This window comes from Lissotriton helveticus, chromosome 3_1 (genome assembly GCF_964261635.1).
Source record: "Lissotriton helveticus chromosome 3_1, aLisHel1.1, whole genome shotgun sequence".
Lineage (NCBI taxonomy): Eukaryota > Metazoa > Chordata > Amphibia > Caudata > Salamandridae > Lissotriton > Lissotriton helveticus.
Window position 1 is genome coordinate 1,982,897,131 of NC_136061.1, and position 12,136 is coordinate 1,982,909,266.

At 45.9% G+C, this 12,136-nt stretch overlaps 1 protein-coding gene across 11 annotated transcripts in view; it reads right to left on the bottom strand.

Annotated features, from left to right (window-relative positions):
- Window positions 1-12,136, bottom strand: part of MEF2A (myocyte enhancer factor 2A) — a 475,560-nt gene that overhangs the window by 23,369 nt on the left and 440,055 nt on the right. For all 11 annotated transcript variants that reach the window (XM_078683121.1, XM_078683117.1, XM_078683120.1 and 8 more), the window contains one exon: window positions 9,425-9,551. In XM_078683121.1, the coding sequence (XP_078539247.1) occupies window positions 9,425-9,551 (127 nt within the window). The remainder of the gene's footprint in view (window positions 1-9,424; window positions 9,552-12,136) is intronic.

Here is a 12,136-nt window from a genome sequence, read left to right on the forward strand (position 1 = left end):
ATGATAACAGCATTTCACATTTTTTTTAAATTAACAGACCTTGAAGAAACAGATAGCTCAACAGGATTTGTTTTAGACAAATGCGAGTCTCTACTGAAGGAGCCGGTTTGAATTCGATAAACTATGTAATTTTATAGATGTCAGACTTCTTGCCACGTTCGCAAATATAGCAAGAGTAAAACGCCGGACAGACATGTTGGTTGAAGAAAAAAAAAATGCTTGCCGACCTGCACTACAGCAGGAGCAATGATGCATGAGTTAACAACATACACCGATGTAAGGATTACTAAGCATCCACCCTATCGTGACCAATGAACGTTTCCCCCACTACTTGGGGTTGGGAGAGAAATTAAAGTGTGTAAACGTCTTCCCCTGCCAATTCTCAAAAAAACTGTTTTTTTATACTCATTTAAGGATAACGTGCAGCCGTCGGAGGAGAGGGGCCGGATGTGGCGCACAGCCTGGCTGCAGATCGGGGAATATCTATGACCTCGACCAAGGTGGAGCCACAGAGCAAAGAGTTGCGGGACAAGGCACCGTTCTCAGCGTGGAAAGTGAAGGAAAGAAGGGCCGCCCAGAAGCCCCTGCACGTTGATGAGCTCGTGCCGAAAGTCCCAGCCCATTGTGCCCGATTGATTGGCCCACTTGCTTGAAATTTCTGTCCTCCTTGGTCCGTTTCAGATCTGATCCCACTCCACCCTCTCTTCCCTCGGCCTCCCAAAGCACGCCCCCATCACCCCCCTTTTTTTCATATGGAATTTTTGAACTGGACTCTGAGAAGAAAGACAGCACAAAAAATAGAATAGGGTTTGTCTCGAAGGAAGAACGGAATGCGGGTACCCCGCCTAAGGTACCTATGATAGGTTAGTTAGGGAACAGGACAAACACAGGACTGTGGTCCAAGAGCAAAGAATGGCCACACCCTGCAACGCGAGATCTGAAGTAGAGCTGGACGCATAGCTCCACCGCCGGTGCACAACAGTGCCAACGAAAGAAGAAAAACAATGAGAGCCTACCAGTGATGGCTCGCTGTAAAAAGACACTGGACAGACGAACCCTTTTTTTGAACATTGCCACCCCTTGACTGTCCCTTGTATTAAGTTGAATTCCTCTCCCAACCACTTGTATTGATTATCACCCAATTGAGCTTTCGAAACCTTACATCGGTCACTTTCAACTGTACATGGATAACTAAGAAAGCGTTAACTCTGTATCATGATGATTGTAGAACACCAGTTATGCACATGAGCATACTGTCTAGTTTTGACCCCCATGAAGTCCAGACCTCAAGAAATATACTTAATAGCCCTTATTTGGCCGGAACATTTTTGTATGACATCATGTTTGTATTCGAACGAATTTCCTACATCGTCTAAATAATATCCCTGTCTCCAAGGTCTAACATATGACACAGCTAATGTAATTTTGTATGCACTGCCTCCTCGCCTATCGCATCGACTACATGTGGTTATGTACGATTCTGTTAACATTTGATAGCAGGATTATTTCCATCTGCCCGTAATGCATATGGGCTACCAAAGACCTCAATAGACAGCCCAGCCACATGCTTCCCTTAATAGTATAACTAGATGTCAGCTTGTACGTCCTTACCTCAGACATAAACAGAAATGAACTAACATGATAAAAACTGGGGACTGTGGAAAATGACTAAAATCGGTATACATAAGCGGCGTTCATTTATGTTCACCACAGCCACAGTTGAAAGTAAAGCGACAACCATGAAAACAGTAGCCACGTCATCTTGTCCCTTTTAGGCCCCATCGCGAAAGTAGGTGGCAGCCATTTTTGTGTCACGACCTCTCTGCCCACTGCCAATAGCCTGCGCGTCTCTCCCCCTCACACCCCAGCCTCGCAAGCATTCCCCCGCACCCCGACAGCCCCCGGTTTCTCCAGCTTGGGCCATAAGCGCACCTCTAGCGCGACCCTGTCTCCGAGCCTCATCCCGTGCTGAACCCCCTCGCTCTTTCATCTCATTCAAAGAACAGGCCCCTTTTTGATAACCTCTTCCTCCCTGCCCGATTGTCCAGCCCGATCCCAGGCCATCACCTAGCCCGACAGATGCAGTTTATTGCCCCCTACAGTAGGACCTCGCCTCACATCAAAGGAGCGGTGGTTAATCAATACCCTCACACCTCCAGATCCGACTGATCGCCCACTTTCCCGTTCCCAGCGGAATGTCTAACTGCGCGACAACCACCACATGCTGAGGTTGAGGTGGGAACTCTACTGTAAATATGCGTGGGAACGGGGGTGAAGCGGGGATTCCGAGGATGCCTTTCCGTACATCAAAGTATTGACAAGAATGTGTTTTATGTAATAAAGCAATAAACCTGTGTATAAGAGGCCAGGCCTCAAGGATGCGTCTAGAGCACCTCGAGAAGATACCCTGTTGTCTGATTTGACGTGTTCTGCTCCGTCGGAATAAACTCTTGTTTCCTGCCTTCTGTCTCCAGCGCCTGCCTCTTTGTATGATAAACTCGAATGGTATGAGAGGCGGCTAACGCCGGGCAAATACTGAAGGGTTCTTGGTCGAATTCGGCCCTACCTTTCTACAGGCAGCCCCTCATTTTACTAAAAGCTGCCTCCGATACTTCTGAGTAGGGGAAGACTAATTGAGTATCATCTGCATACGAAATCGCCTTGACCCCCCATTTGGCAATCAAGGTGAAGAGTGGGGCTAAATAAACATTGAAAAGTAAAGGGCTAAGTGCAGACCCCTGGGGAACGCCACACCAGAGGCGTTTTGGCCTAGAGGAGAAGGTGCCATGGGCAACTTTCTGGGAGCGATCTGTAAGATATGAGTGGAGCCATCTCAGTGCCTTGTCCTCCAGACCAATATCCTCCAGCCGTTGCAGCAGTCTGCCATGGTCCACCGTATCAAACGCGGCTGATAGATCCAGGAGCACCAACATAGCTGATGCTCCTGAATCTAAGGACCACCTAATCGACTCAGCCACCTCAATGAGGGCGGTCTCGGTGCTGAAACCTGATCTAAAACCAGATTGCGTTTCATGCAAAATCCCGTTTTCCTCAATGAAGCTGTTCAATTGACGTTGTATCAACTTTTCAAGCATTTTGCCTGGGGCTGCTAGTAGGGAGATCGGGCGGAGATTGCTCAGATCCTCAGGGGCACCATTGGGTTTCTTTTTCAAAGGAAGAAGTGTAGCATGTTTCCAACACTCAGGGAACACCCCTGATGCAATGGACCTATCCCAAATATGTAGGAGTGGCATTACAATTGCGTCAGACATCATATTCCAGAGTTTGGGCGGACAGGGGTCATCAGGGGCCCCTGATTTGCATTTGTTTATTTCCTCCAGTGCCTCGGAGAAGGAAATAGAATGGAATTGAACTAAGGAAGAGGAGGGGGACCCATTTTCAACCGTGTCCGCCATTACTGTGGAGCCAGGATTAGTGAAAGTTTCATAGACTTTCAAGATTTTATTATCAAAGAAGTCCGAGATGTCTTCACAGAGTCTCTCCGAAGGAGTGACTTCAGTCTCAATAACCCTAGGTTTGAAAAAGGATTGGACAATTTTGAAGACTTCTTTGCTAGATTGCTCCGCTTGCTGAATGGAAGTCACGATGAATAGTTTTTTGGCTTTTTTTTTTTATAGATTTGTGAAGACCGCGGAGGGCTTTTTTATAGCAAATTTTTGCTGATTCACAATAATTTGCCCGCCATACCCGCTCCAGCCTCTTGCAATTGCTTTTTTCAGCCATCAGCTCTGTGGAGAACCATGGGGCAGAAGGGGATTCTCTGCGAGATGTGGCGAGTTTTGCTGGAGCGATAGCTTCCACAGTATTGCCTATCCAAAGATTCAGCGCCACCGCGTCAGTATTCACGTCTGTAGTCAAAGCTGGGGTAGCAACTGCAAGGGCAGGACAAAGGGTGTCTGCTGATATATTATTCCATTTCCTGCGCACATAAGAGCGTCTCCCTTTTGTCTGATTGCGAGATGGCAGTGATATTAGGAAGGGAATTAAAAAGTGATCCGTCCAGAGCAATGGTTGCGGGGTCTTGGCTGTGGTATCCTGTATGTTGGGAAAAATCAGATCCAACATATGACCTGACCGATGTGTAGGTCCAGTAATAATTTGAGTTAAATTAGCTGCTTTCAGCGTTGTCATAAGTTGAATGACCTGCGGGCAGCTAGGCCTATCTGCATGGACATTAAAATCACCAACTACAATGTAGTGTGAATGCGCTAAAGAGCTTTGGACAATGAAGTCCATAAGTTCGCAAGTATTGGTTGAGGCACAGTCAGGGGGTCTGTAAATAATCAGCCCGGCTAAAGACAGTTGGGGATTTGCAGACAGAAATGTAGCCCCTCTATGCCGGGTATAGTAGTAGGTGTAGAGGACGTCAGTGTGTATTTGTCCTTGAAAATAAATGCCACCCCTTCTATCATCTCCTCTATTCGAGAAGCTCATTTTAAAACGCATCGGGACAGCCAGGGCAATGGAGGCCAGGCTGTCTTCATTCAGCCATGTTTCTGTAAGAAATAAGGCGTCCCACTCAGAGTCCGCCACTAACAGCCAGATATCATCAGCATGCCTAGGGAGAGATCTGCAGTTCAATAGGCCAGCCCTAAATAAAGTCTTGGAGGGGTTAACTGTAGATTTATTTTTTATTTTTGAATGTGAGTTGTTTGATATAGGGCCATCACAAAGTACCTTACCGCAGAGCAGACAGGACAGCGGTAAATCAGAGTTAGCCAGGTCCAGCCTAGTCGCCTGGCACGGCTTGACGGCATTCATCGCCAGAAGGTCCGACCTAGACCAGACAACCCTCTTATATTCCCTGCACTCACCGGCAGCGTGGCTGGCGCTGGACGCGGACCGGCCGCGGACGGGCGCAGACGGGCTTGCCTTTGGCGCGCAATCGGCGCGCCCGCTGCGCACGTCCGCTGCGCTGCCTCGCCCCCATGTCTGTTTGTAGGAGGAGGGACCAGGAATGGGGCGAGAGAGGGGGAGGAGTCGCGTCCCTCCGTTCAACCGGCACCAGTAGCCGTGACGGACCGGGGATCGACGGGAATCAGGGTAAGTGTAAAGGGGTGTGTTAAATGAAGCAAGCCCACACAGTATTACATTACATCGAAATTAAAAGATTTTAAAAAACACTTCTGTATCACGGAAAAAGCAGTTTTTCACTCAACCAGTCTCTCTGTACAAAAGTATGTCTCTCGCCACCAGCGCGGTGCTCGCGCTACTCACACCAGCGAGGCCTATCTCCCCTCAGCTTTTAACTGTCAATGAGGGGGAAGAGTCGCGTCCCTCCGTTCAACCGGCACCAGTAGCCGTGACGGACCGGGGATTGACGGGAATCAGGGTAAGTGTAAGGAGGTGTGCAAAATGAAGCAAGCCCACACAGTATTACATTACATCGAATTTAAAAGATTTTAAAAAACACTTCTGTATCACGGAAAGAGCAGTTTTTCACTCAACCAGTCTCTCTATACAAAAATATGCCTCTCGCCACCAGCGCGGTGCTCGCGCTACTCACACCCTAGGACTTCACACAGCGCCAGGACACCTTTGGGTAACAGTTGCGCTCTACAAATTTCAATAATATTAACATTAACAAATTTGCCCCACTGCAGTGTGAGGTGGGCAACTGTAGAAGACTTTATCTCCTTTTGAATTCTTTTGTAGAATTAGCGGAAAATATTACTGTACCCCATGGAGCGAGGCCCTTGATCATGGAATGTGCTCTCAGAAAGGCAGTTCATGCTGTGCAAAGAGCATCTGTGTGCTGCGCTTTTATTCTGCCCTAAATCACCCGTTATATAACTTCCATAAGTCCAGTTCAATAAATAAGCAAGACGTTCATAGAGAATTAGATGTGTCCTGTAAAACTTTAGCACATATTCACTCTTTCTTAATAAAACACTTTGCACTATCCTCCCGTGTGGCACTTTAGTGTGTTAATTTTCTTGAAATATAGAAACTTGCATAAAGCAACACAACATTAACATTGCCAGGCAGCTCTGCCTGAGCAAATCACAAATGCTCCTGGTATATACATAATGAAGGCAGGGGCTTACAGCCTTGTGGGCTCTGAGAGGTGCTTGGAAGGCTTTAGCGAAAAGGTTAGGTGGGGCGCTCAGCTGGTTTCTTTCTGTAGTTTCGCCACTGCGGGCGGAGCCGAACGACTACCTCCCGAGTCCCGCCGGCTGACTGACGGGGAACAGGCAAAGAGAAACAATGCTTCTTCACCTTTTTCTTGTGCTTCGACTTAGACGAAGTCTTCGATGACGAATGGTGGTGGTGGTCCCATGACCTCCCTCTCTACAGGGACCTCCAATGGCACGGAACGGACTGCCGGGCCTCTAGAGGCTTTCGGGACCGCTCCCGCAAAGATTCGGGTTCTATGGCCCAGTAGACGGAGCACGACTTCTGTTGTGGTAGCGCTCTAGGCACCAGAGGCACACGAGGTGCGGTCCATGACCGACATCAATTTGTGACAGGAAGTCGGTCCGACGTGACATCCATATGTGCACCAGGAGTCGATCGAGTCAAAAAAGGTGTCGACAAAAGTCGCAAAAAATGGAGTAAAAAAGTGACTCTAGGTACTCCTCTCTCCGGATCTGCGCTGGCTGGCACGGAAAAAGGAAGAACTGACAGAGCAGGAGGAATGACGTTGCAGTAGCTAAGTAGATACTGCAACGCCATTCCAGCATCCACGATGCAACGACAAACGCGGAGTAGACAGATGCCACCTATTGATGCGCAGAGGTACGGCGGAGGAAAAAATACACCAGATCCAGTCTGACGCTTGGGGTCAATTCGAAGGAGAGGAATCCATAATTAACTGTCTCTTTCAGATATTACATTTAGTTACTTACATGCCACTCTTATGCGTTCTATTGTAGTTGTTTTAGTCTGGTGACTGCCCGGAGTGCCACTTGGTCTAGGCACAAGATCAGATTCTCTAGATTTTTCAACCCCGCACCTAACATGGATTCATACTTGATGTATGTAATGCGGTTTTAAATATTTTTATTATGGGATTGTATGGTTTGATAACACCAAATCCTTCTAAGTGAATGACTAAGTTCAAATAGTTTTCCTTCTTCAGGGGGAATGTGTGTGTGTATATACTTCACCTAGGTACCCTGGAGATTATTGGTTTGCCCTGGTCTGTGTTGCTCCTCCTTGAGAAGGTGCAGTACCACATCTCTTTCTTGACAGTTCAGGGGCTCGCTATGATGGGTCCCGGCAGCGTGCCAGGGGCCGGCCGAGCGACAACTAATCGGTTGGTGTATTCTACCCTAAATATACTGGTGAAGTTGTCCCGGCCAAATAGTTCTAGTAAGAGATGCTCCTTAAATAGTTCATCTAGGTCATGTTGGTGGTTTCAGCTATTCCCACAATTCTCAGGATGTTGCGGTGCGACTGTGCCCCGAGGTCCTCATTCTTGGCAGCCACCGCCAACAGTCCTTGCTTCACTGCCTGCAGTCTATTTAAATGTCTTCATTTTGGTCCTCCAGTTCAGAGATGCATTGATCTGCTCCATCTACACTTGTAGCATGCCTATCCACTGGTTCAGTGAGGCTGTCTAGTCGTGTAGTGTACTTGTCCAGCTTTCCATCAATGGCACAAGACACACCTTCAGTTCAACCAATAGGCGTGTAGTATCTTCAATGGGTGCTGATGCAATGTCATCCCGTGACAATGGTGCCTCATGGGGATCTTTCGAGGCCTTGCACTAGTAAAACGATAGTTTAGTGCTGGTAAGACTTGCTCAATCGTGGCTCATTGTCTCTGTAGTTGTCCACAGGGGGCAATATATGCTGGAACAAGGATAGGAGAAAGAGAAGAGTAGAATGGTACCCCAGTGGTACTCGCTTAAGTGCACAATGTGGGTAGTCCAAGCAATACGATCTAAGGTGGCCTAGGGCCAGGCCAGCAGAGAAGAGCATTTTCAGGCGATGCTCAAGCACAAGAGACAGTGTCAGCAACAATGAAGAGAGGGTGGCGGCAGACTGGGCCAATGTCTCAGAGTGACAGGCAGTCACATCTTATGGTCAATGAACTCATAGGGACGGCGAAGCGGAAGCAGTCGGTTGCCAGTGGAGGGCACATGGACATGAGGCCCTCAAGAGACTCCCAGCATTCAGCAGCAACTCCAGGGCAGAGCCAGCAAGTAAAAATACTATGTGTGGAGGTCCAAGTACAAGGGACAGCCGTTGCAGTGTCAGGAAAATTGTAATTGCAGGCTAGTGCCTCAGTCTCTCAGGCAGTTGCAACATATAATTAGTGGGTCCACGCTACGACCCCAGCAGCAGGAGCTATTGGCAGTCTCACAGGGACTCCTCTGCAATAGGCCTTCGGGAGACACCCAGGAGCCGTCTCCTTGGTACCATGAAGTGGGTTGAGCATAGGAGCAGAGGAAGAGTTCACTGCTGCGCCCCTGCAGGCACATCAATCCTCGACAGCTCCGGTAACACCCTTCTCCTGCCACTTTTCTGGGTGTACCCTTAGACACGTAGGTATGCGGGAGAACTAGCAATGGGAGCTTCTGCTGCCCGCAAATGTTAAGAGCTGCACGCCCATCCAGGGAAAGGCTGCACAAGACGCCCACTCAGTCCACACGGCAGCCCTATCAGGATCAATAGGTTCCTCTCCGCTCAAAGACGGGTGTTGGATCGAAGTTTCCAGTTGTCCGAGTGGTGCGGTTAAGTGGGCATTTCAATTCACTGCAAGCCGCATCATCTGCTGAACTCCTTTTATTGACAAGTTCCTGGCTTAGATCCATGTCCAAATTTTCTGCACCTCCGGAGGTAGTGGTAATGATCTCGTGACAATTTTAAGGAGTGCATTGTGGAGATGTAGTCTGCACTAGAATGTGATCCGTTGCTACAGATGTCAGAAAAACCTAGAGCAGGATACAGTGTTTACATAATATAAAATAGACAAAGGGCATCAGCAGCACACATTCGCTTAAGAAAGATAAAAGTCCCATTTGAAGGTAGCCAAAGGCATGTGTGGAAAAAGGTGTGAAAGGGTGTGAAAGGGTAATCAGAGCTTAAGTCCAATCAATGCTGAAGTAAAGTTGCTCTTTTGAACGACAGAGTTTGAGCACTGTATGTCCTGTAAACCTGCTCCCGAATTCTCTATCTTGCTCCTATTCTGTGCAGTCCTGAAACCCTGCTTGGAGTCTCAGTTCACACAGAAAATATCATTAATACAATGGACAAGTCAAATATTGGAAAAAGGGAGCAAGAGACAGACTCAGGAAAGTAATGGAGAAAGAAAAATAAATATCAACGAATCTACAATATTCTTAAAAATGCAATCTATACCACACAAAGTACATTTTCACATTTAGGTGCATTCAAAAGTGTGAAATAACAGTCATGGTCAGCATCTAAAAAGAGCACACTTCTAAATCCATTACCAGTGTTGTAAGCAGTAGGCATAGCAGAGTACAGCAGTCCCTGTGGGGGCAAGCTTGGGGTTGTCACCGACACAACAGGAGTAGCAAGAGATTGTGCAGACTGAGACGTGTTTATCCTTTGGGTGTTCTGAAAAAACATAAAAATCACATTCAACATTCTGGAACAGTAGTAAAATATACTTGAGGTCATTCTATCAAAAATTGCATTCTAATGCAAATAATGTTTTGGGTGTTGCTGATGTAATACTTTGAAGTGCTGCAAGTGGCTAGCAATAAAGGTTATACGCATAATGCTAGCCTCCGTGTCTTTAATGAAATCCAGATTCTCTCTACACGAACTTGGAGAATCTATATTTTAATGCAAAGCAGGATATCTTGTATAATAAAAAAAATAGGAGGAATATGAAAAGAAATCAACACTCCTGGAATAATAAAATACATTTTAAAACAGAATTGAAGAAAAATGGGGCTCCCATTTCACGTTGCATATATGAAATGGTATTGTGGTATACAACCAATTTGACAAAACCTAAATGAGCACTCAAAGAATATATTTAAAGCCATAAATGCCACAATTAAAATGTGTCACCGACTTCGGTCAATCATCAAAAACCACTGGATTTTATTTTATTGTCTCCTTATTCGCTAAATTGAAGCAGAATGCTTCCATTCGTTACCCCGTGAGCCGCTACAGATTCACAGGCTAAACTCCTGAAATCAAACATCTTCAGCAGAACGGGCTCTCTTGAAATGACTGGTTTTTACTCTGGACTTTCAGCCGCAGAAAAATTCTCCTTTATGTGCTGCATTCGAGTGAATGGACAGGAATGTAAAGATACATGAAATAGGAAACTTTATGGTTCCAATTTTACATTATTGTGGGACAGGCTTCATCCCTTTCCCCGGGTTCTTTTCAATGTACACACACAGTCTTTTGCATAGCTTAGAAAGAAAATAGAATACTTTTGCAAATGTGTGTTGAATATTCAACTGTTGTGGGGTTTTCAGCATCATAGATTGAATATTGACTTTGAGACGTTTCTAAGAATCTTGGCTTGAATGACTAAAAATAACTATTAGCAATGCCAGTAGATCAGGCCTTACTTAGCAAGTCAACTTTTTTTTTTTTTTTACATATGCAATGAATAGTAAAAAATAAAAAAGTAATAAAAAGTACAAATCGCATTGTGATGTTGAAGCCAACCAGATGTAAGTAACGGGTGGGCTCAAAGCCCTTTAAGCTCTTTTCGTTTGCGTGTGTTTTTTTTCTTGAAGAGCAACCTCTCATGCCACAACCTATGCTCTGTCTCAGTCAAGACCTAAAAAGGACCCAAGGAAAAGATAAATCTAAAAACAAAATGAAAGCAGAAATGTAAGAGGAGACTAGCCTACCAGCCGTGGCAATGGAGTGGACTACTTTTTAGGCGCACATGCAAAGAAATGTGCTGTCAATCACAGTAAAGCGAATGAATGGCTGCAGCAGGATGACTTCCACATGGTACAGGTGGGGGTGGAATCAAAATGTGACTGACACTTAAATACACCAATGGATGAAGAAGGCTGACTAAAAGCCCTACTTTTATATATATATGTATGTATTTTATTCTGGTTTGTTTTCCCACAAATCAAGACTCGCAAGACAACTTAAGCTGCTTCAAGGCCAGACCTAGAAAGGCAGAGCTTATACCCACAGAACAAAGCACATTCTCAGGACCATTTTTCAACTTTAACTGGACTCTATACTGTTACTCTACATCAGTCAGTTACATGGCTTTGATTCGTCTTAATTAGCAGGTGCTCAACCAATGACAAATATTGAACATGTGTCTTCCTTGCATCTTCACAGCCTTCATGAAAATGGAAATACACACCACTGCTAGTTCGAATTGGCAAGTGTTGCGGGGTCAGACACTCAATGTAGAAAACATATCAGTTCTGCTGCTTTTTTCACTGCCCTAGCCTCCCGTTGCACAAGCTCTAGCTAATCCATGCCCACAGAAGGAACTGTGAAATTCCAATCTGCTTCCAGATGGCTGCATTCTACCCATTTCCAAGAATAGTCCTACACTGGGTTTCAGGTACACTTTTTTCATCAATACCCCGCCCTTTGGCACTCTGTTGGCTATTTCTTCAACTCACAAACCCACCCTGACAATTTTCTTCAGAAATCTGAAAAGGTTCATTTTCAGGCAGAATATCATTCGGTGCCACAAGGCAGATAGCCCCACTGTTGTGCATACATTATGCCTTCTTTATTGCTGCTTTCTCTATGCTCGGATGATCTCCTGATCTCAGCTGTGGGTTGCAGGGCTTTCAGTTTACTCAAACTGTCATGGAGAAGCAGTCTCATGAGGATACAGTGAACGTTCCTATAAGTCGTCATCTTGTATATCACACGTTACTTCTGAGTTCCTACCGCCTCAAGATTGTGAGGTTAGTTTTGAGTCACTTACTGGCTCCTTGTGTTGAGTTTCCAAAACCTACATAAAACTAGACAACCCCCACACAACTGCACAGATTTCCCAGCGTTTCTTTCGCTACGTTGAAACATCTTGCGTTGAATCCCTAAGTCTGTATGTTGTTACACAGATGACAAGGGACCAACTGCATAAGTCTATTCAAGACAAAGGGGTCAAAGGTGTGGAGAGATGTGGGCTTTGGTTCAACATCAAAGTGGGTAATTCAAAGCATGCCTGTGACCAATTCTTGACT